The sequence below is a fragment of the Antennarius striatus genome, chromosome 5 (assembly GCF_040054535.1).
Source record: "Antennarius striatus isolate MH-2024 chromosome 5, ASM4005453v1, whole genome shotgun sequence".
Taxonomy (NCBI): domain Eukaryota; kingdom Metazoa; phylum Chordata; class Actinopteri; order Lophiiformes; family Antennariidae; genus Antennarius; species Antennarius striatus.
In genome coordinates this window covers 12,829,197-12,851,831 of record NC_090780.1, presented here as the reverse complement: position 1 = coordinate 12,851,831, position 22,635 = coordinate 12,829,197, and the positions used below count along the sequence as shown (strand labels likewise).

Genomic DNA, 22,635 nt, shown 5'->3' with positions numbered 1-22,635 from the left:
TAAAGCTCCTGCTGTGTTTGTGTGCGTGCTTTCTGTCTGACGTCACTGAGTGACAAAAACTCACCAGTGTGAGTGTTTATCAAACTATCTCAACTGTGTGTCCTTACCAAGCTCTGTGAAACATGAGCACTAACTTTAGGTTAGTAGTTCCAGCTGCTGAAGTTCATTCCGAAGCGTAGAAAACTATTGGACCCAAAACCTTTATTAGAACCTTTTTTATTGCCAATGATTACACTACTATTTTCTTGTTTTGTTTTTTTTCAGGGGGAGTTTATCTCTACTCCTTGGCAGTGGCAGTGATGTTTTATCCAGACAGCTCAGGATTACTAAATCTAGTTAGATTTTAACCCTAGAGAACCCACACCCATTTATCCTTACAGGAAAATTATGTGGGTTATACCACAGACAGAGTGGACCATATTGTTCTATGGTCCACACTTATTGTTCTGAAGTTTTTTTCAGAACAATAAGTTTTATTGTTACACGTTGTATTATTTTATTACTATACTGGGGGAATCCCTTTCTGTCACAGACACATGACTGTCACATGGTCATGATACCAGGATGTTAAGTATACGTCGCTTAGGGACTTTACGAGTTAAAATCAGACATAAAACTCATGACGAAGAGACAGGGACATTCAAAGCGTGTGTGACACCAATGTCACCGTGGATCCTCTAGGGTTAAATACATCTCCATCTATTTATTGAAATCAACACAATTAACACAGACATGAAAATGTTAACATATGATTACATGTCCAGGCTTTAGCAAACACAAGGTAGCTCTGGGATAGCCTTTATTCAGATTTAAGGTCCAGAGGTTGGGTGATACAACCCTAAGATGACAGAATGGATATTTTCATACATGCTAACTCAGTTTAATCTAGAATGGATGTTGTACTGGCATGGTCTGTCTAATTTTAATATACAACCCTTGAATAAAATAATTGAATATGTGCCAGTTACTTGGCATATCTCTATCAGGTGGAGGTCATCAAAACTCAAATCTAATGAAAATAAAAAGACACGTTTTTTTTGGTTTGCACAATTTGAGTCTAGGTTGTTTCTGTCTGGTTCATTTTCCACAATGAAAATTGAACTTTCTCTCACTTATACTCACTCATTTCTTTTACTCAATCAGTCCAAATTTTCACTACATTGAAAGTAACAGAATCACTTTATTCACCTTGACTACACATGATCCATATCCATGTGTAAACATGAATAACAACAAAATGTCCTTGGCATGTCAGGACACTATCAATATCAATCATATATGGATGAGAATGAGATCATCTATTTCTCACATTGTCTAACGTTTTAACAGAAGTCTGGTGATGAAGCGTGAGGTTTAAAATCTCTGGGTAAGAAGGCAAATAAAAGGTTTGGTTGAATATTTTCTTATTTATTAAATTTGCAACCTCATGTCTCTTAGTTGTTCTTGCTGCAATCCTCCATGAATTATTTTTGTTCCAAATTGCTCATAAAGCAACAATGTGATTGTGTTCAGTGGGAGAAAACTCATAGGAGGCCTGATGTCACGTCAGAAGGAATCTGATGCACATCTGGTTTCAGTTAACATGAAAATAAGAACAGAAAAATCACATTCCTTATGATTTATGGCATGGTCCTGATAAAACAAACCCCCAAACAAACAAAAATACACACCCAAGTCTCATAATGGGCAAGCAAGTCAGATTTATTTCACCATTGCCTGTCTTGGTAATATTTTATATACAAGTTGTAGGACAGCGGCCTCTAGTGGCTCTGTTGGTTACAGCACACACAGAAAAGTGAGTCTACAAATGAATGTAATTACATCAGGAACAGGAGAAGTGTCGGAGTTTTAACAGATTCAGTTACTCAGCTTTAGGTCAGAAAGACACACACACACACACACACACACACACACACACACACACACACACACACACACACACACACACACACACACACACACACACACACAAACACACACACTAACCTAGTTTCAGACGTCTATCTGAGTCTGGTTCCGTTCTCTTCTTCTTTCACCACCTCTTTGACCAACAATGACCTTTAACCCAGAGATCTCCTATAGGACTGGCGCACGAGCATGACGGAGCAGAGCCATTTGATTGGTGCAAACTCAGGGATCTGGGGGGGATGTGGCAGGCAAGACTGGAACGCCATTGGCTGTGACTTCAGTGGGCGGAGACTTTAACAATGAATGTGCTGAGGGCACATGTTTACAATGATGGGGGAGGAAGAATGGAGCTGCACAATAACAGTTAAGACTGTGAGTTTTTGAATGAAGCAACCAAATGTTTCAGATTTTTTGTGTGTATTTCAAGTCTGCGCCTGTGTGTCATTGTGTGTTGGTTAACTGGAGTGGCGGAGTGGTGTTTTGTGAATGTCAGCTCATCTGAAATGTCCAGACCTTTTCTCACTTATGTTTGTGCATGTTCAGGTGCCTTGTTATTGAATACCACACTACCGATTTAGACACTGGGGAATATTTGTGATAGGTTTTTATTAGTTGTCTGTCATATGAGTAGTTGAAGGATTCCAGTTTAACAGGACTTTTAAATGCATTTGCATTCACTGTATTCATGTAGGCCTTGACAAAAAAAGCCCGACCCTCACATGTTAACTCTTTTGCAGGTGGTACTGTCTTTCCCCAGCCTGACGCTGAATGAAGTTGGTGAAATCAGCCCTGAATGCCCTTAAAGGAACAGATTAACCTGCTGTATCACAGAATAAACTTGAAAACCAGATAAGAAATGAGCTATCAGCGTGGTAGCATTTTTTTTCCTGACTTGTTCTACACCAAGTGTATAATCTTTTCTTTCCTTCGAAAACTGAGACAAGGGGGACAAACCATCACAGGAGCTCAGCAGTGAAGTTCACTTCTCAGGAATGACCAGCGTTCGGCTGCTGAAAACCTCACCAGAGGAGTCGATGTTTGTCCAATCTGCCCACAGCATGGCGTCCACTGTGTCCCCTGTACCCCAGCCTGTCCTCAGCCCCCCAGTGTCCCCAGCTGGCGTCTGGCCCCCTCTGGATTTTGCTCTTGGTGCTCTGGCCTGCTGTGCAGCGTGTATTTTTACCAATCCTCTTGAGGTCGTAAAGACCCGTTTGCAGCTTCAAGGTGAGCTGCTTGCACGAGGCTCCTACCAGAGACACTACCGTGGGGTCCTGCAGGCCCTCTGGGTGGTGGGCCGCACAGACGGGCTCCGGGGTCTGCAGAAGGGGCTCTCCGTGGGGCTGATCTACCAGGGTGTGATGAACGGCGTGAGGCTGGGGTCCTACTCCTACTGCGAAGCTTTTGGTGTTACCTCATTCCATGGGGGGAGCCTCCTGTCAGGAGCGGGTGCTGGGGCATTAGGGGCATTTATTGCTTCTCCTGCTTACCTGGTGAGTAAAAATTGTGCTTGTGACCCTTTGAATAAGCTGTGTCCTTTCATACATGTTTGAGCTCAGAGCAGTAAATGTAAAATTATAAATTTACATTCTCCAAATGATTCATTTGGAACCTTAAAAAGTTAAAACAATATTTATAGGGAAAGAGCAAATATTGGAGAGATAAATTTCTTTTGTTTTTTATATACTTTAATTGGTGACTTCATACATTTATTTTGTTAATTATTTTGTGTGGGGTTTTAATGGAAACTGTTTGTCTGTGAGGTAATATTGATCTCAAGCAACTGAGTGAATCGGTCATTTCAAAATTGATCTTAATAGACAACAGTACTTATCCTAGATTACAGTCACAAACTAGGAATCATGCCCTTTTTTTTCTCTCCGGTTAACATTTAAGTTATGTCCCCATTAAATTGCAATCATGTCATTTTCTTTGCATGTTGTATCAGAGAAACCCAAATCCCCAAGTTTAACTGAGTCGGTTCAATTCAGTCACTATAATACATGTAAAACTAAACCAGTTAATTACCAGACAGACATCTGACTTGTGTGGAAAGATGATATGTGTAATTGTCTTCCGAAGCAGTTATCAAATGTATTATTCAGAATGTTCCAGCCTGTCATATCAGTTGTGTAAGGCCAACACACACCTGTGAGCAGAAGTTAGACCAAAGTTTCAACATCTTGTTCTATTTTATCTATGTAATATATGTACAACAGTCACAATGAAACAGCTGCAACGAGGTTCTCAATCCATACAATCTTCTCAACAATGATCAAATAATATGCATGAAATAGAAATCATACAACAGACATAAAACAGTGCAGAAATTAGTGCTAGATAAGATATTCCTTTATTAGTTCTGCAGTAGGAAATTTCCAGGGTTAAAATACACAAACAGGCAATGCTCTGGTCTGAAGAGACTCCAGCTAACTTTTGTTACTTAACACTGTGTGGAAAATCATTTCTGTCTCAGATGTCCTCAGTCTATTTCTGTGTTCAACACTTGAGCTTGTCAAGAAAACTAACATTACATGCTGGTAGAGTTTGTACAGCGGAGTCAGGTTAGACATCTTCTATTTGATTCCATCTGGTTTCACACAAAAATAAGAGGTGTGAATGTGTATTTTCTCTTGATCTGTCCACATCCGTCCTCTTTATAAGAGATAAAGATTTTATGTGCATCCATAAAACCAGGCAATAATAAAACCTTCTAAATATTTTTTTAAGCACAGTGGACACTCACAGCAGTCTCAAACGTCTCCTGATTTCCTGCACAGGTTATGAATGTCCTCTACATGTCCCTTTCCCTGGGACAGGCGTTGTGTTGTTGCTCTGCCTTTGCTGTCAATCAATATATTTTAAACCATTGAAACTTTTACAACATCATGGAAAGATAATATCATATTACTTATTATATGATATGATGATGTTATGATTACATGTAGGTCAGCTAGTCTGCCCTGCACTTTGCCTCTGCTTCCAAAAATATTCTGCCTCTCCTGAAGCCTGGGGTGAATGAAGGAAGGACATGTGAAGGTTGTTTTTATTGACATTTATATTGAGAATAGCAGCTTTGTCGCTGTTTTTATGGAGACTTGATTGTTAGGGTTTTGTATAAATGAATCCCTGAGTGTATTAGGACTGGTATCCCTCTGTTACCTGTAGTAGATAGAATTCATCCTGGTGTCATGCAAACGCCAACTTAGCAACAAATTTAGTCGTGTCTGTTCTTAGATTAATTCTTTGGTTGAGCGTCTGCTACAGTCTGATTGTGCATTAAAATACATGTGTTGTATTTTCTAAATAGGTGAAGACCCATCTGCAGGCTCAAACAGTGGCAACCATAGCAGTGGGCCACCAGCATAACCATCTGGTAAGTCTAAAGAGATTCATGAAAAGTTGTTCATTGAGAAAGTAAAGGACGTATGTATATAACTCACAACATTCATACATGTGTGAGTTGCCCATGCTTTGGAGACTAACTTACCTCTATACCATCACAAAAGCTAACAGTCTGGATGGTGTAATTCCTCTTTCATACGGAGGACACAGCATTTGTGATTTCATGATCCATGACTCTTCGTAGCATAAATGCAAAACTTGCTCTAATCTAGACTCACAAGAAGAATGGAGAAGATAAACTGATGCATCTGTTGTACAAAGTTGTGAGAAATGTCTGTGATGTGTCATCTTCAGATGACTCTATGGAAGTTTGAACAGTGCCATGTTATGTAAGAACGATGTCATACCAGGTAGTTGTGTTCAGTCATCTATGTAATAATTAATAAAAGAACAAACATTTACAACATACCAATGTGTTTTCTGCCATCAGGGAGTGTTGGATGCTTTTCTTACTATCTACAGGAGAGAGGGTCTGACTGGCCTTTGGAGGGGAGTGAATGGGGCCGTGCCTCGAGTCATGGTGGGATCAGCTGTTCAGCTGGCGACCTTTGCCTCAGCCAAGGACTGGGTTACTCATTTCCGGGTATGTGTGACAAATGACTGCTATTTTCATTGCAGATATAACTAAAGAGGTGCCACCACTCCATTATTTGACAATCATGTGTTTGTTTATTTTTTGATTTTTTCAATTTATTTATTTTTCAGACATGTCATTAGAACAGACTTCACTACTTTCATCTCATTTGCAACATCAACAACATCTGAAAAAATGGGCTGATGCGCATAAGCCATTTGGCTTGTGTAGTTTCCATTCCCAGAATCAACAAAACACAATACAATACATTAAATTTTGACAGGTATTGTTGTTGTTGGCACATTGTTGTTTCAACCCGTCCATTCAGTCCCAATAGATTTGTGTGTCTTCATATGTCTACATCAGTTCCTTTATTGAACGTAAGTTGTTTAGTGACCTTTAGTAGCTCCAGTGTGACCCAGAGTGTGGTCAGTGAGTTTTATCGATGTTATGGTGGTCAAAACAAGAAGTTGATTTTGCTGGTGTTCTTACAGTTTTCACAATAATGTTGAGATCATATTATCCACTAACCTTATCAAGAGTTAACCAACATCAGTGGTAATAGTATTCCATCCAGTATGTCCTTGATTAATTGCATATCAAATCCATTGGCATCAGTAGATAATTATGCAACACGTTTGTTGACCAGGTATCTTAACTCTGTGTCCTTCACTGGTGTGAGGAACATAACGCTGGGATTCCTAACTCTGTTGTTATCAAAGTGATCCCAGTCTAAGGGTCAGAACAACACAGACACACGCAAAGATTTCATTTAATTTCTTTGCAGCTTCTTCCATGTCATCTACCTTCTTATTTTTTAACATTAAAGTACACATGCTTGTATTTAATTTTTGATAACAAATTTACCACACATTCAACAAAGTCTTATATTTTTGAATCCGGTTCTCTATAAACACAGCTGACAGCAATATTCTTGCTTTTTGTCACAGACACAGTTATACATTCCATTATACTGTCAACAGATATTGACATGCTCTTTAAAGTTTCAAATTCAATGTTGTTCTTAATAAACAGGGAGACTTCCCCTCCACCTTTTATTCTTTCTATTCACACAGACCATCTTATATCCGTCCAAGCAGAAATCCTTGGCTTTCAAAATTGGTGTAGTGCCTCCTACTGTTCAAGTGAATTAGAGAAAGCTTACCATCCAATTTAAATCTTTTGTTGTATTGATCCCTAGTGTGGTAACAACTCTTTCTTTCTTACCTTGCAGTGGTTCAGTCCAAACAGTTGGTTGACAGCTTTGATAGCTGCCATGATCAGTGGGGTGGCGGTGGCCGTCACCATGACGCCGTTTGATGTCATCAGCACACGCCTGTACAACCAGCCAGTGGACAAATCTCATAGGGTGAGCTGAAGGGATTCTTTTCTCTTCAAATTTAGTTTAGTTTTGTACTCAATAACGATGTAAAAGACTATTGTAAGATCAAAACTTCTGAAAAACACAACAAAGACAAAATGTGGAAATGTTGTTTGTGTCTGCCTGTCAGGGGTGTCTGTACCAGGGATTTTCAGATTGTATGCTGAAGGTGTGCCGAGCTGAGGGCCTTCTGGGGTTGTATAAAGGCATGGGCCCCGTCTTCCTGCGTCTGGCACCACACACAGTGCTCAGCATGCTGTTCTGGGATCTAATGAGGCAACACGCAATGAAGGACAACCAAGACCAAGAACTCACTAAGACATCCTGCCATGATCGACTAGACTGAGTTTAAAGCTAATGGTCTTCACGTCCCATTTCTAGCTGAGGGTTACATGGGAACATTGTGATCACTGTCCTGTTTGTACAGTAAATATGAAGCTGCAGTCAGCTTAACTTATCAAATCACGACTAAACAAATAGCTTGACTCCTTCTAACTTTACCTAATTCCCCCAACCAGCACCTCTCAAACACAGCAATAAATATGATATTCCTTCTCAGTTATACCTATGCCAAAATGAAACTGATAAAATGTTAATTACACTTTTTTTTAATCATAAGGTTAAATTCTTAGAGTTTCCACTGGTTGCCTGGCCACTGATTAAACATCACATTACATATTCATGATTGAGTTTTAGAGGTACTGGGGGTTGCTATCAAAATTTGTTTAATTTCATTTCAGAGCTCGGGAGAAAGTGAATAAATACATTTCTAATATATAGAAGTATTCTTTGAAGTGAGACAAGTAGTCACTACTTAATGAAGCCAGATGCATTGCAGAGACTCAAAGGCTCCAGTAACAATATTTCTCTGATATATTTGAAGTTCCTGAAATATCAGGTGTTCCTTAATACCTCAAACAGCGGATTTACTGCACAATTAAGTAACATTATTGCACATGACCTGGATTGTTGAACAAAAGCTCTTCTTCTAAGTTGTAGTTTGTTACAGTTGAATGTACAATTCTACCTGCCTTGTCTGTAATGGACATGTGAACTACTGGCACCTAAAGCCATGACTACCTTCAGAAGTTTTCAGAGATGTAACCTGTGGTTTCGTTAAGCATTTGAAAAGCAATTAATAATAAAAATAGACATTTTGTATAAAATGAGTCAAACATGTTTCTGTGTACAAGTACTGCTTGTTTTAAAAACACATCATCTTAAATGTACTGTTTGCAGGGTGTGATTTCTAAGTTGACCCTGCGAATAGGTGATAGTTGAATTTTTGAATCTTTTGTCTTTTTGTGTATTTTCTACCTTTTTATAAACATGAATTGATTAAACTGACAAGGGCACTCAAATCACACCTTTGACCTTTGGAGCTGAGACAGAGAGAACAATCAGACCTGATCAGCACGGGGAAATAAAGGGAATGAGCTAGTTTGGCTTGTAGGAACTGAGCATTAACTGAGCTGTTTCTGATCTCCTCCTTGGATTTACGTAGCATGAGTGAGTCATCAGTGTCATAAAAATATTTCTCCCCTTCCTTTGAATCCTGGGAACTTCTGAATGGCCAATTTTTGATTCAAACCCAGCTGATCGTTTTTTTCAAGGTGAGCTGACATCATGTTTTCCTTCCCAATGGAAACAAAATCTCCTGCATGTGACATTTCCTTGTCTACTTTAACTCATCGTTTGGGGTTATATTTAATAGGTCTGGTGGGGGCTTGTGGAATATCAGTGCTGTGTAGCACGATGAAAGTTAACTATTTCACTGAAACATGCAGGTGTGTTTATTCTTTAAAATAAATACAGATCTATTTTCTGATGCGCAGTACAATCATTGTTAAATTTTCTCTCTGCACAGTGATTCTGAAAGTTAAATGCAAACAAAGGCCACTGTCTCCTGGCAAACCTCCACCAGGAAAGTGGAGAACAACTCTCCAGTTGTAGTTCCTGGTGATCCTCCTGTCTCTAGTGGGTTCCAGGGTTTCCTCTTTGATAATCCTGGAATTTTCTCTAAGAGCTGTTTTTGCCTGGGCATCAACAGACAAGGTGCATCCCTAAAGCACATAAACAGATCAGATTACAATTGCTATATTCAGGTGTAGTTTCAATGTTTCTCTCATACACACTAAATCTTTTTTATCTATCTGAACTCAGAAGTCCAACGGTAGAGGCGCGGACCTGCTCCTGTTCCAGTGCCAGTTGTCCCTGGGTTGTGGTCTCACCTGTACTCTGGCCTTCCTCCTTCAGGGGGCCCTACACAGGTCCCTCAGCTTGTTCCTGGCAGATGCTCTCAGCTGGATACTGGCAGGCATCAGCCACCGTGTGTGGAGTCATGTGGCGAGACTCTACCCACTACATAGCACAGAGCGTTACTGTGGGAAATCTATCACCCTCCTGACCTCTGGACATGCCATACTGGCTTCACTGCAAAGAGCGGTTGTCTTAGCCTTTGCTCTTGGAGTTGTGGCTTCCACCGCTATGGCTACGACCACTTCCTGTCCCAGAAGGATGTGCTAAAGTTGTGGACTCCACTGATTCTCTGTTACAAGATGCTGTTGGTCTATGTTCAAGGTGACAGTCAGGTCAAATACTCAGGGAATTCGAACTGTCTTTTAGAGACTTGAAGAATGAAAACCCATTACTTTACTAATCATTAAATAAAAATAGCAAATGCTGTCTTTATCTTTCATAGACAATCAGAATCGACAGCCTGCCACAGAGGCCCTGATCCATGCCACGGTGCTGGGAATGAACTCCTTACTGGTGCTCATGCTGACCATTGGGTACTGGTCTGAAGTTCTCCATGTTCTCATCGCTTTCCTGGGTGAAGCCGTCTGCCTGCTTCCCTCTCAGGATCTGCTGCAAACTGTGTTAAAGGACTGTGGGAATCACTTTGTCCACTCAGTAGTTATGTCAGCCCGTCTTACGTCTTTTTAAAAGATTTTGTTTAAGCTTACTGAAAAAAATGTTAATATTTGTTTTAAAATTGTTACTTGTAATTCATATAAAATATTAGTTACATTTGCTTGTTGTTCTTTGTATGTGTGTGTGTGTGTGTGTGTGTGTGTGTGTGTGTGTGTGTGTGTGTGTGTGTGCATGCGTGCGTGCGTGTATGTTTGTGTGAGTGAGTGTGTGTTTTCAGGTTGAAGATACCAGTGTGAGCAAGTTTGGTAACAAAAAGAGGGAATACGGTTTATGGAATACGGAATATGGTTTAGTAGGAATCTACCCCAGATGACGACTAACTCTGATGATAAGATGCATCTGTACTTCATATCAATAATGTAATAATAAATTTTTTACTGTTACTTATCGTAATTGAGTGATGTTTAAAGTTTACATTTTTGCACCACATTGGAGTATCTTGTGCAGATTTGATTATTGTAGAAGGCTGGCTTATTTATTGTTGTGCTATCTTGATTCTATGTTTTCCGGATCATTGATTTCTCCAATATGAGATTATTTTTTATTTGTAGTGTTTGGTTTTTTTGTTATTTGTATATGTTTGTTTTCAGTACTAATTCATAGAGATAATAATTCTTAAGTTAACAAGCAACAAAACAGGTTCTAATTTTCACAAGACACAAAGTGATGGACCCAATTTGTGGTGCATCTTTAAAATCACTGACTTAAGCTTCAGTAGATATTCTTTACAATTCTATTCTATTCTATTCTATTCTATTCTATTCTACTCTTGGAGACTTACATATTGTGCAGAAATCCTGAAAGAAGAAAAGGTTAAGAGTGGGTTTCTTATGGAAGCACAGAAGTTGACTTGTTGGAAATGTTCGATCCAGCCATTTTTGTGTTTGACCCTTACGATTGACTAAAAATCAGGACAACTCTTCTGCTGTTGTGCTGTTTTAATCTACAACCCACAGTTACTATGGAAAATGTCCATTCTTTTACTTTGGTAACTGTGCTGTCTCTTGGGGAACATTGGGGCAAACAGGATTTCTCCCGAGGGAGAGGATTTTCCTCTTCTGCAGATGTTTACACTTAGGAGGTCAGCTTCAGTTGTGTTTCTGAACAATGCAACTATCCCTTTGTTTCTTCCTCTACATTTCCCTCAATTCTTGTTTCTTTGCAGCCATGAATTACAGAAACAGTAAAACTCAAAGGGTTCAGTGGGGATTTTGGCTGCCAGTGGGCGGAGCGTGGAGGTCTGGGGATTGTGTCATCAGTAGGCATGCTCCCTCCTGCAGCCGTGACTTCACTGCAGCATTCCTTTCCACAGAGCTGGAACAACAGAGACCCCCATCACTCTCCTCATCCCCGTCTCCTGTTCACCCTCTCTCACACATTCCTGCCTCATCTTTCTTTCCCTCTGAACTACATCGATCAGGAAAGTTTCATTTAATGTTCAGTTTCATGCCTTGGATTCTAAACCCCTCAAGCTTGGCTTTGGAAACTAACCACAATATTTGTGCTGATCAGACAACCTGGTGTTGCTTTGGTGGAGAGCACCAAACATAGCAAAGTAGCTTTTTCATAGCTTTCTCAGACATCATTCACTCACCCCCTCCTCTCTTAATACACCAATATCTCCTGTTGCACAATGCCCTGATTCATTGGACTGTAATGCTGCTGATCCTTTGGTTTAAGCAGGACAGCTCCGTCAGAGGAGTTCAGTGAAGTCGGCCACATATTATCAGACATCGCTGAGGCACAACTGGAAACAATGCTTGTGACATTGATAATGAGTCAAGGCAAAAGTGATATAATTTAGTGGGGGGAAGGGAAGAAGGAAAGAGGGAGAAGAAAAAAGAAGGCAGACTCCAGAGGCAGGAAGGGAAAATAAAGCAGAACAATAAGGCAGAGCTGCACAGGAGGGAGAAGGAACAGTTTGAGATAGAGAGCTGCTAGAAAAGGCAGGTACAGTCACATCCTGCTGGCATGCAAATAAGATAAAGGAGTGGGAGGTGGCTGTGTGTCTCTGCTTGTCTACTTAAGGGTTTGAAACTCCTGAGATACTTTATATTGGATTTCTAGGTGTTGGTAGTTAGATTGCCCAACCTTTGCCTGCCTTTGTGTCAAAGTACATACAGGCCAGTATGGGTGTGTGTGTGTACATGTGAACGCGCATATCTGTGTCTGTGAATGTGTATGCCTGCCAAGTTTTCATAGTGGATGAATGTGTCATGTTTTTTATTGCACATTGTTGGAGATTAATTGCGCACCTTTTAAGGTTGGGAGGGATGTGGTATTGTCGTTTAGCCAGAGAGGGAGGAGGGGTCGGCAGATGAGAGAGCTGGGGAGGGAGGTGCAGAAGGAAAAGGAGTGGCCTTCTGCTGATAGTTGGACTCTACCGGAGTCAAGCCTTCTCTCACTGGCAGCTTACAGGAGGGAAAACAAACCAGAAGTTCGAGATATAGAACAGGGAAGTACAAAGAAGAGAAGACAGTTGTCTGCAGGCCACAACAGGTACGTCATGGCAACTCACAGTCAAAATAAGAGAGTTTAAAAGAAACAGATGATTTGTATTTGTGATTCATGCTTTAAAAACTATTCTTTATGGGTAATGAGAGATGTGAATGCATGATTTTACCTCTCTATTAGTGAAACTGAGTGATGTTGACAATGATGGGGTATACATCTAATGTTACAGCCATTGTAGAGATAAAAAGACTAATTTTTTTGTATGTTTTATTTTTATTTTACACTGTTCTTGGAGTTGAGCAATTCAGTTCTAATATTCTACATTTAAATGTACAATTAAAAAAACAACAATGCCACAAACAACTTTTGTAAACACATTGTTTTGTCCCGTTAGACTGTGTGTCATTTTTATACAGATATGGCAACTGCAGCCCCACCAAAAAGAATGGTGTCTTCTGTCTTCATCACTCTGGCCTCTCCTCAACGAGGGACCGTGACACAGAAGCAGCAGCCAGCCCTCCAGACTCAAGGAGGTCGAGACAAGCAGTATGCCTCTGTACGAGTCAGTCCGAGTGACAGCATCCCCTCCGTCAGACACAAGAAAGGGGACCACTTACAGGCTGAGTCTTTTGGCGGTCTCAACCACAAAGGCAAGGCTCACACAGGTGCTGTAAGCCGAGGTTCAGACCCTCAGAAGCCAAAACCTGCCCAGCCTGGACTCAGTGGAAGCAAACTGCAAGAACATGACAAAAGTCCTGCAGGTATTAGTGAGAAAAATTGTGTCTTACCATTGATTCAAAGCAGTGCATTGAACAAAACATATCATCTGAAATATGTTAAGACGCTGACTCCATGTTCAACTGATACTACTTTGTCATGTATTTAAGAAGTGTTCTTTTAAACCACAAGTTGGAGAGATACCCAAACCACATATCAAATACTTTACTTTTCAGAGTCCTTCACAGACTATAATGAGTTAGCACATCCCGCAAAGCGGTGATATATTGTAATTGTCAGTGTTTTATGTTTGTTCGTTCGTCTGTCCGTCCAGCCACCAAATATCTTCACAACTGTTGCAGAAAGAAAAAAACAGTTGAAAGTTGAAAGAAAAAGCACATTACTCGGGCGGCAAAGGGGATGAAAATGAGATTAGAGTAGAATAGAGTATAACTTTATAACTTTTTTTTATAACTTTAACTTTAGATTATGACCTTGACCTTGAGAAAACTAGGTCAAGGTCAAATTTCAACTTCTGTAAACTCAGGACCGGATAAGATAGAAAGATGAGGGAGACGATCAGTGTGAGTCAGACCACAGATCAAAGCACTAGCTTTGATCTATGGTTTGAGATACTTTTACATCTTGTGAAGCGGTGATATATTGTAATTGTCAGTGTTTGTGTGTCCATCCCTCTGTCTGTTTGTCCGTCTGTCTGTTCGTCCACTAAATATCTTCACAACCGTTGCAGACAGAAAGATGAAAGAAAAAGCACATTACTTGGGCGGCAAAGGGGATGAAAATGAGATGATGACCTGAACCTTAAGAAAAGTAGGTCAAGGTCAAATTTCAACTTTTGTACTCTCAGGAACTGGATAAGATAGAAAGACGAGGGAAAAGGCCAGTGTGAGTAAGACCATAGTTCAAAACACTAGCTTTTATCTACTATATTTTTGCACATATCTCAAAGACAAAACAAAAGGCATAATATTCAGGGAGGCAAGGGGATGAAAATTAAATCACAACCTCGACCTTGAAAAACTAGGTCAAGGTCAAATTTTCACTTTTATACCTTTTTAGATACAAATCTCTGAAATCTCATGACAAATAGAATGCACCAGTTACATGTTGGATCATGGGTCTTTTATTAAATGACCCTGACATATGAAAGTAGGCCAGGAAGAAATTTCGAATTCAGGGGTGTCGTGGAATGTTGCAGTCTCTGACTGTCTTGTTTTCCTTTCATTTATTACAACATATCTGCTATTGTTTCAGGGAACTCATCGGTTTAACTCTTTAAAGTATCCTGGGGTATGCTCCATTAAAGAGGGCTCACCAGAGCTTGGTAACCTACTCTTCATATCTCATGCCAGCATAACACACCCCTAACACAGTTTTATCCATTAGTTGTCTAGTTGCATTATGGGTAATGGAGGTGCCAGGTTTTGACAAGTACGAAGAATTTGTGGAATTAAAAGGCTCTGTTGCCGGTTCTTCTGCATCGGTATTGACATATTTTTAAGATGATCATTTTTCAATGAGAAAGTGAAGTCAAACGTCATAAGAGGAGTTGCTACTGTGAGAAGTAGAAATCAGTTTCTTCTCAAATTTAATTTATAATGTCTTTCTTCTCCCTTCCAGTCTTTACTGAGTTACATTTTTGAGGTGGTAGTGTGTGTATATGTTTGCGTATACATCTGCATATACAGCCATGAGTCTTTGCATATATAAATGGGTATCATATTACCGGTAATGTAAAAAAAATCAGTTTTTTTAGAAATTGGAAAGCATGGGAAAAATAAAAACATTTTCTTTTAGTTTTTTAAATACAAAATGAAATTAAGTGTATTTTTTCTCACACAGACAACAGAACAGAGAGCTTTCTTCCTCCTCCTCCTCCACCAGCTGCTGAAATGACTTCATCTCTGGGAACATCATTCTCAGAAGAATCAGCTCTTCCACCACCTCCTCCTGGACAAACGCCCCACTACCACCCTCCTACTCCAGGCCAACAGCCAATTTACAGCATAGAGGTATGTAGACTGATATAAGTAATGTTTGCATCACTTTAATTTTCATGCTTACAACTGTCATTTACAGTTTAAACAGTCGACCTGCATTTTCCTCAACAAATCTGTCAGACAAGTAAAATTTCCCACTGTGAAGTGGGAAATCAACCCTTTCTATTAATCATTGTAGCACGACACATGGCAGGTTGAAGTTATTTAACATGTGCTCTATATTTAAGGAAGAAACAAGCACACCATCTAGTGGGTTAAAACAAAGTGAATCCTCTGAGATCCATAAAAATGGCAAAGACAGAAGCGGAGGGAATAGAGGTAACTCAGTCTCCATTTCCACATTTACCACTAAGCGTCAGACATAGACCCATTAACATAACACATAGTATCTTATTCTGCTTTGAGATGCATGTTTTTCTACCATGCAGATATGTGTGGCTTCTGTCGAAAACCTGTGGCTCTCTCGCAGCCTGCAATAGAGGCTCTGAACAGGATATACCACGATGGCTGCTTCCAGTGTAGATCTTGTCATGTTCCTCTGGCTGGTAAAGAGTACTACAACAAAGCAGGCATCCCACTGTGTGCGGACTGCTACCAGGTATAGTCAGTGCAGCTTCCACTACACAATGTTATCTTCTTCTTCTCCTTTCAGCTTTTCCCTTCAGGGGTCGCCATAGCGAATCAATTGCCTCCATCTAACCCTGTCTTCTGCATCCTCTTCTCCCACACCAACTACCTTCATGTCCTCTTTCACTACATCCATAAACCTCCTCTTTGGTCTTCCTCTAGGTCTCCTGCCTGGCAGTTCAAAACTCAGCATCCTTCTACCAATATATTCACTATCTCTCCTCTGGACATGTCCAAACCATCTCAGTCTGGCCTCTCTGACTTTATCTCCAAAACCTCTAACATGTGCTGTCCCTCTGATGTACTCATTCCTGATCCTATCCTTCCTGGTCACTCCCAGAGAGAACCTCAGCATCTTCATCTCTGCTACCTCCAGCTCTGTCTCCTGTCTTTTCCTCAGTGACACTGTCTCTAGACCAAACAACATTGCTGGTCTCACCACAGTTTTGCACACCTTTCCTTTCATTTTAGCTGAAATTCTTCTATCACACATCACACCTGACACTTTTCTCCACCTGTCCCATCTTGCCTGTACACGCTTCTTCACCTCTTTTCCACACTTTCCTCCACCTTCTTGATCTTTTCTCCCTGTAACCTCACTCCTCCACTTGGGTCCCTCTCATTCACACACATGTACTCTGTCTTACTGCGGCTAAACTTCATTCCTCTCCTTTCCAGGACAAACCTCCACCTGTATAGCTTCTCCTCCACCTGTTCCCTGCTCTCACTACAGATCACAATGTCATCTGCAAACATCATAGTCCACAGAGATTCCTGTCTAACCTCGTCTGTCAGCCTGTCCATCACCATAGCGAACAAGAAGGGGCTCAGAGCTGATCCCTGATGCAGTCCCACCTCCACCTTGAACTCCTCTGTCACACCTACAGCACACCTCACCACTGTCTTACAGTCCTCATACATGTCCGGCACCACTCTAACATACTTCTCTGCCACTCCTGACTTCCCCATACAATACCACAGTTCCTCTCTGGGCACCCTGTCATAAGCTTCCAGATCTACGACAACACAATGCTGCTCCCTCTGGCATTCTCTGTACTTCTCTGTCAACATCCTCAAAGCAAATACTGTATCTGTAGCACTCTTTTTTGGCTTGAAACCATACTCCTGCCCACAAATGCTCACTTCTGCCCTTAGTCTAGCTTCCACTACTCTTTCCCATAACTTCATTGTATGGCTCATCAGCTTTATTCCTCTACCAAACCTCTACTGGTATATCATCAGGACCGACTGCCTTTCCACTCTTTCCATCCTCTTCAATGCCCTCCTCACTTCATCCTGGCTAATTTTTCTACTTCCGGGTCCACAACAGTCACCTCTTCTAGTCTTTGTTCTCTCCCATTTTCCACGTTCATCAACTCTTCAAAGTGCTCTTTCCATCTTCCCATCACACTACTGGCACCTCTCAATAGACTTCCATCCTAATCCTTAATCACCCTAACCCGCTGCACGTCCTTCCCATCTCTGTCTCTGTCTTGCCAACCTGTATAGATCAGTCTGTCCCTCCTTACTGTCCAACCTAGCATACAAGTCATCATAACCCCCTTGTTTGGCATTTGCTACCTCTACCTTCAACTTAAGCTGCATCTCTCTGTACTCTTTTCTACCCTCCTCAGTCCTCTCAGTGTCCCACTTCTTCTTAGCTAACCTCTTTCTCTGTATACACTCCTGTACCTCCTCATTCCACCACCAAGTTTCCTTATCTACTTTCCTTCCTGACGACACACCAAGTACTCTCCTAACTATCTCCCTGATCACATTAGCTGTAGTTGTCCAGTCATCTGGCAGTACCTCCTGACCACCCAGAGCCTCTCTTAACGCCTTCCTAAAAGTCATGCAACACTCTTCCTTTTTCAGCTTCCACCATTCCGTCCTCTGCTCTGCCTTTGTCCTCTTCATCTTCCTCACCACCAGAGTCATCCTACACACCACCATCCTATGCTGTTTGGCTACACTCTCGCCTACCACTACTTTACAGTCACTGATCTCCTTCAGATTACACCGTCTGCACAAGATGTAGTCTACCTGTGTGCTCCTACCACCATTCTTATAGGTCACCCTATGTTCCTGCCTCTTCTGGAAGAAAGTATTCACTATAGCCATTTCCATCCTTTTTGCAAAGTCAACCACCATCTGTCCTTCTGCGTTCCTCTCCTGGATACCAAACCTGCCCATCACCTCCTGTTTCCTGCACCATTGAAATGTCCATTGAAGTCTGCACCAATGACAACTCTCTCACTTCTAGGTATGCTCTGCATCACTTCATCAAAGTCCAGCCAGAATTTCTCCTTCTCCTCCAGCACACATCCTACCTGTGGAGCATACCCACTAACAACATTGAACATTACACCTTCGATTTCTAGCTTGACACTCATCACTGTATCTGACACTCATTTTACCTCCAGGACATTCCTAACAAACTCCTCCTTCAAGATAACTCCTTCTCCATTTCTCTTCCTATCTACACCATGATAGATCAACTTGAACCCTGCTCCTAAACTGCTTTGCTACCTTTCCACTTGGTCTCCTGGACACACAGTATGTCTACCTTCCTTCTCTGTATCATGTCAACCAACTCATTCCAACATTCAACGTCCCTACTCTCAGTCCTATACTCTTGGTGCTCCTCTTCTCTCCCTTCCTATGAACACACTTTCCTCCTCTCCTTCTTCGATCAACAGTAGTCCAATTTCCACCGGCACCCTGTAGGTCAACAGCACCGATGGCGGTCGTTGTTAACCCGGGCCTCGACCGATCCGGTATGGAAGTCATAGGTTTGATTCGCATGTTTGATTTGGCCAAAGTTTTACGCCGGATGTCCTTCCTGATGCAACCCTCTGTATTTATCCAGGCTTCGCAATAAGACATTGGCTTGTGTCCTCTTGTGGCTACATTCACTACACAACGTTATCGAAACTGCAAATAATACGACAAATCTCTGTTAGGAAGCATACCAGTTTTTTTTACATGCTAATTTACTGATAATCGTGCATACTTTATTAATTCTGCTTTTTAAAGACTGTGGTAAACTTTCTCACTCACATTACCATTAGTTGTAATTTTTGTCATATTTCTCAGCTCTTTACATTTACTTGAAATTTACCAGACTTGAAATTCATCCATCAACTTTGACTGTGCTGTTGGTATTAAGGTTATCATTTCACTGTGTATTATAGCTGCATCCACAGAGTGTGGAATGAAAAAATAAAGGTAATAATGAACATGGCAATGAATTACCAATCTTAGTTTCCTGTCAGTTTGGTTTTATTTGTCACAAAAATTGATAGTAACCACTAGCTTACTGAAACGCTTACTCGAAAAACAAAAGATTTTTTAGCTGCATACCTTGTAAATTGACCTGCGGTTATGCGGTAAAGGTATTAATTTTGCATTATGTAGGTATCATCACCACAAAAGCATATTACCATTAACCTTAGATCTCTGTGTTTTAGGCCAGCCTGGAACTTTGCTGGGCGTGTGGGGAGGCCATCACAGATCATGTGATCCGTGCATTAGAGAGAGCATATCATCTTTCCTGTTTCACCTGTTCAACATGCAAACAGCAGATTGGGGAACAACCGTTTGCTCAAGGAGAAGTTGGAGAAGTTTATTGCCTCCAGGACTATTACAGGTATTAAAGTCAAAAATGTTGATCACATTAAAAAATATGTATTTCATGCAGTCCACCAATGGTGAGATTTTTTTTTTTGATTTTATTTTCCCCTTTTATAATACTTGAAAATTTCATTCTTGTGTTCTTCCTATTATCTAAAGCAACCTAAATTGTCTTTGTGTCTGAAAATTGCAACAAAAATTGTTTTATTACTTTGTCCCATATTTCTTATCTAAAATGTTGAAATGTTGATAAAGGAAGTACGCTCCGAAATGCAATGCCTGCAACCAACTCATCATTCCTAAAGAGGATGGGACTGACAGCTATAATGTTGAATGCCTGGGGCACTCCTATCACGAGAACTGCTACAGATGTGAGGTAGGTGGTCTGCAACCAAAGTGCCCCATATGGACACCCTGGGAGGTATGCAAATTCACAAGTACACATTATTCACCACTAATCAATAAGTAATTTGTATTTCACACAGGTTTGTCTCATCCAGCTCTCTCCTGAACCAAATGAGAAGGGCTGCTACCCTTTGGATGGAAAGATGCTTTGCAAATCTTGCCATGTGAACCTTGTTTCAAGTCAGCACTAACACTGGCTCCATAATGGAGGTTTTGTATATGTATTTAAGACCCTGGAGTAAAACTCACATATTTTAGTAAATAGAACAATGAGGAAAGATGGGAATTTCTTACAATATATCATTCTTTCTGAGGGTCCTCCTATTCTTCCTTTGTACTTGATAATTTTGCACACACTAAACTCCAATTGCACCAAATATATTTATGCAGCATACTTTTCAAAAGTGTACAACAATATTCTTTGCATTTCTATTGATCTCAATCCACATATCTACCCTTCATATACTGTAAACTTTTTATCTTAGAAAAAATAACAACAGAAATTAAACAATTACACAAAACTATAATAATATGTTTCATCTAAATGTAGGCTCTATGTAACATTTGTAATAATCACACAACTAAATGAAGCAGACAACTAGTTCAAATATTTTTTTTGCTTTATTAAGACAACTCTGCTGTTATGATAACAAAATGGTTGTGGTAAAATGCATAAGAACTCATTTTAAATGACAAACATACGGAGATGTTCCAAAATCGTGGTTGTCATGAAACTTGAAGGTGTTTCTGATGTGACTTCATACATAAGATCATTCACCTAATCAATACCGCTGTGCAAACTAAATTTACTGTCCAATCTTAAAATGTCCTTCCTATTTCAACTGATTTTTAAAAAAAATTATGTTCTGTATCCAATAATACTATTTTTTGAAATTACTTTTTTACAAACATTTATTAAAAACATTTTTTATTAAAAAAATGGTATTTTGGTCTTTTCTTAATTAGTTAGATTTTATCAGCACAAAACAGGAATCATGACTTAAGTATGATAAAATGACAGGTCTAAAGGAAGTTTTGAAATATATTCATAATCTTATTTTGATAATCTAATGGCAGTAGGCTTTCTACACTGTTTAACTCAATCCTGAGAAAGAAGAGGATGCCAGACGAGAGGGGAAGGTTTCCATCCTCAACAACACGGGAGATGTCCAGGGATACAGTAATTACAGAGAAATAAAGTTGATAAGATATAGCCTGAAGCTGTGGGGAAAGAGTAGTGGAGGCTAAGGTTAAGAGGACAGGTCAAGAGCAGTGAGCAGCATTATGACTTCATGTCAGGAAAGAGCACTACAGATGTGATTTGTCTTTTGAGTGCTAATGGAGAAGTACAGAGGAGGTGAGAAGGAGCTGCACTTTGTCTTTGTGGATTTGGACAGATAAGGTGATAGAGAGCTGAGAAAGGAGATGCAGTTTTGTATGAGGAGGTCATGGGCGATTTAGAAGTATGTCAGAGTCATACAGGACGTGCAGAGGGGAACTCTGAAAACAAGTGTGCTGTAGATGTGACAGAGGTTTTCATGGAAGAGGCAAACCTGAGAATGTTAAAGTTTTCACTGGAAGTGACCAGATTGGACAGTATTAAGAACAAGTGCATTAGAGGAACAGCTAATGTTGGAGAGTTTGGTGGAAAATGAGAGAGGAGAGTTTCAGATGGTTTGGAGGTGTGTGTTTGAGAGATGATAGCGACATAGGGAAAAGGATGCTGAGAATAGAGCTGCCAGATGAGAGGAGAAGAGGAAAACCAATGAGGAGGTGGTTGGATCCAGTGAGGGCAGACATGCAGGTCTTCGGTGTGAGGAAGAGGAACAAAGGAGACAGAAAGTATGAGAAGAGGATCCACTGTGGCAACCCCGAATGGGAAAATGATTAAAGAAGATGAAGAGATATTTGCTACCCACAAGACAGTGGAGATGACTGTGAACTCATGAAGGAGGAGGAACCAGCACTGTATACTAGTGAGACTGAGTAAGCAAGAGTCACCACACTACATTCCTTTATGTCTGTGAGGATCTGACCTGACCAGTGAAAAAATCTCAACACATCTATACGTCGTTGTGACAAAGTTGAAAAGCTTGACATGACAAAAAAAATCCACAGGAGATATGGATATGGTGGACAGCGTCCTCACAAGTTCCATTACAGTGTGGGTTGGTACCTGCACAAGACAGAACTGAAAAGCTCTGCAGCCACAGCACAAAATACAAAATATATCCGTCAATTGTAACCATGCTGGAGTGTATCCAACGGACCAGGGTCTTTATTCATGAGAGCCCACATCATCATGATGAACAACAGCCATCCCCTGCATGTATGTGTATATATGTGTTTGCATCAGTTCACAAACATTCTTTCAAAAAGATGCCACAGAGTGTGAAAGCATGAACATTTTCACTGAAAGACAGTCTCCATCCACAGACCATCCAGTTTCTAAATGACCTCCACCTACAGTCCCTTCCCGCATGCTGCAGACACAATTTAGTCTCTGACAAAGGTGCTCAGTAAAATCTGGATGTCAAAAACACAGTGAAATATAAATTTTGAGGTCTGGAGTGGCAGAG

General features: G+C 40.5%; 2 protein-coding genes and 1 pseudogene across 2 annotated transcripts; all 3 read left to right on the top strand.

The window, feature by feature from the left end:
• Positions 1 to 2,215: 2,215 nt before the first annotated feature.
• On the top strand, positions 2,216 to 8,418 carry slc25a34 (solute carrier family 25 member 34). Its single transcript, XM_068315890.1, has 6 exons — positions 2,216 to 2,280; positions 2,646 to 3,398; positions 5,216 to 5,281; positions 5,741 to 5,893; positions 7,119 to 7,253; positions 7,396 to 8,418. Exons 2-6 carry the CDS (start codon positions 2,901 to 2,903, stop codon positions 7,609 to 7,611), a joined length of 1,068 nt encoding a protein of 355 aa, XP_068171991.1. The 5' UTR covers positions 2,216 to 2,280; positions 2,646 to 2,900; the 3' UTR covers positions 7,612 to 8,418.
• A 426-nt stretch (positions 8,419 to 8,844) lies between these two features.
• On the top strand, positions 8,845 to 10,211 carry LOC137594997 (transmembrane protein 82-like; annotated as a pseudogene).
• Positions 10,212 to 12,121: 1,910 nt separating this feature from the next.
• Positions 12,122 to 20,982, top strand: fblim1 (filamin binding LIM protein 1). Its single transcript, XM_068316389.1, has 8 exons — positions 12,122 to 12,698; positions 13,048 to 13,414; positions 15,234 to 15,403; positions 15,619 to 15,709; positions 15,820 to 15,989; positions 19,489 to 19,667; positions 19,907 to 20,027; positions 20,137 to 20,982. Exons 2-8 carry the CDS (start codon positions 13,072 to 13,074, stop codon positions 20,245 to 20,247), a joined length of 1,185 nt encoding a protein of 394 aa, XP_068172490.1. The 5' UTR covers positions 12,122 to 12,698; positions 13,048 to 13,071; the 3' UTR covers positions 20,248 to 20,982.
• Positions 20,983 to 22,635: the final 1,653 nt, after the last annotated feature.

Coding starts and splice junctions, on each gene's coding strand:
- slc25a34 (XM_068315890.1), top strand. CDS start 2,901: ATGACCAGCGTTCGGCTGCTGAAAACCTCACCAGAGGAGTCGATGTTT. Junction 3,399..5,215: donor TTGCTTCTCCTGCTTACCTG/GTGAGTAAAAAT, acceptor TTTTCTAAATAG/GTGAAGACCCATCTGCAGGC. Junction 5,894..7,118: donor ACTGGGTTACTCATTTCCGG/GTATGTGTGACA, acceptor CTTACCTTGCAG/TGGTTCAGTCCAAACAGTTG.
- fblim1 (XM_068316389.1), top strand. CDS start 13,072: ATGGCAACTGCAGCCCCACCAAAAAGAATGGTGTCTTCTGTCTTCATC. Junction 13,415..15,233: donor ACATGACAAAAGTCCTGCAG/GTATTAGTGAGA, acceptor TTTCTCACACAG/ACAACAGAACAGAGAGCTTT. Junction 15,990..19,488: donor TGTGTGCGGACTGCTACCAG/GTATAGTCAGTG, acceptor TCTGTGTTTTAG/GCCAGCCTGGAACTTTGCTG.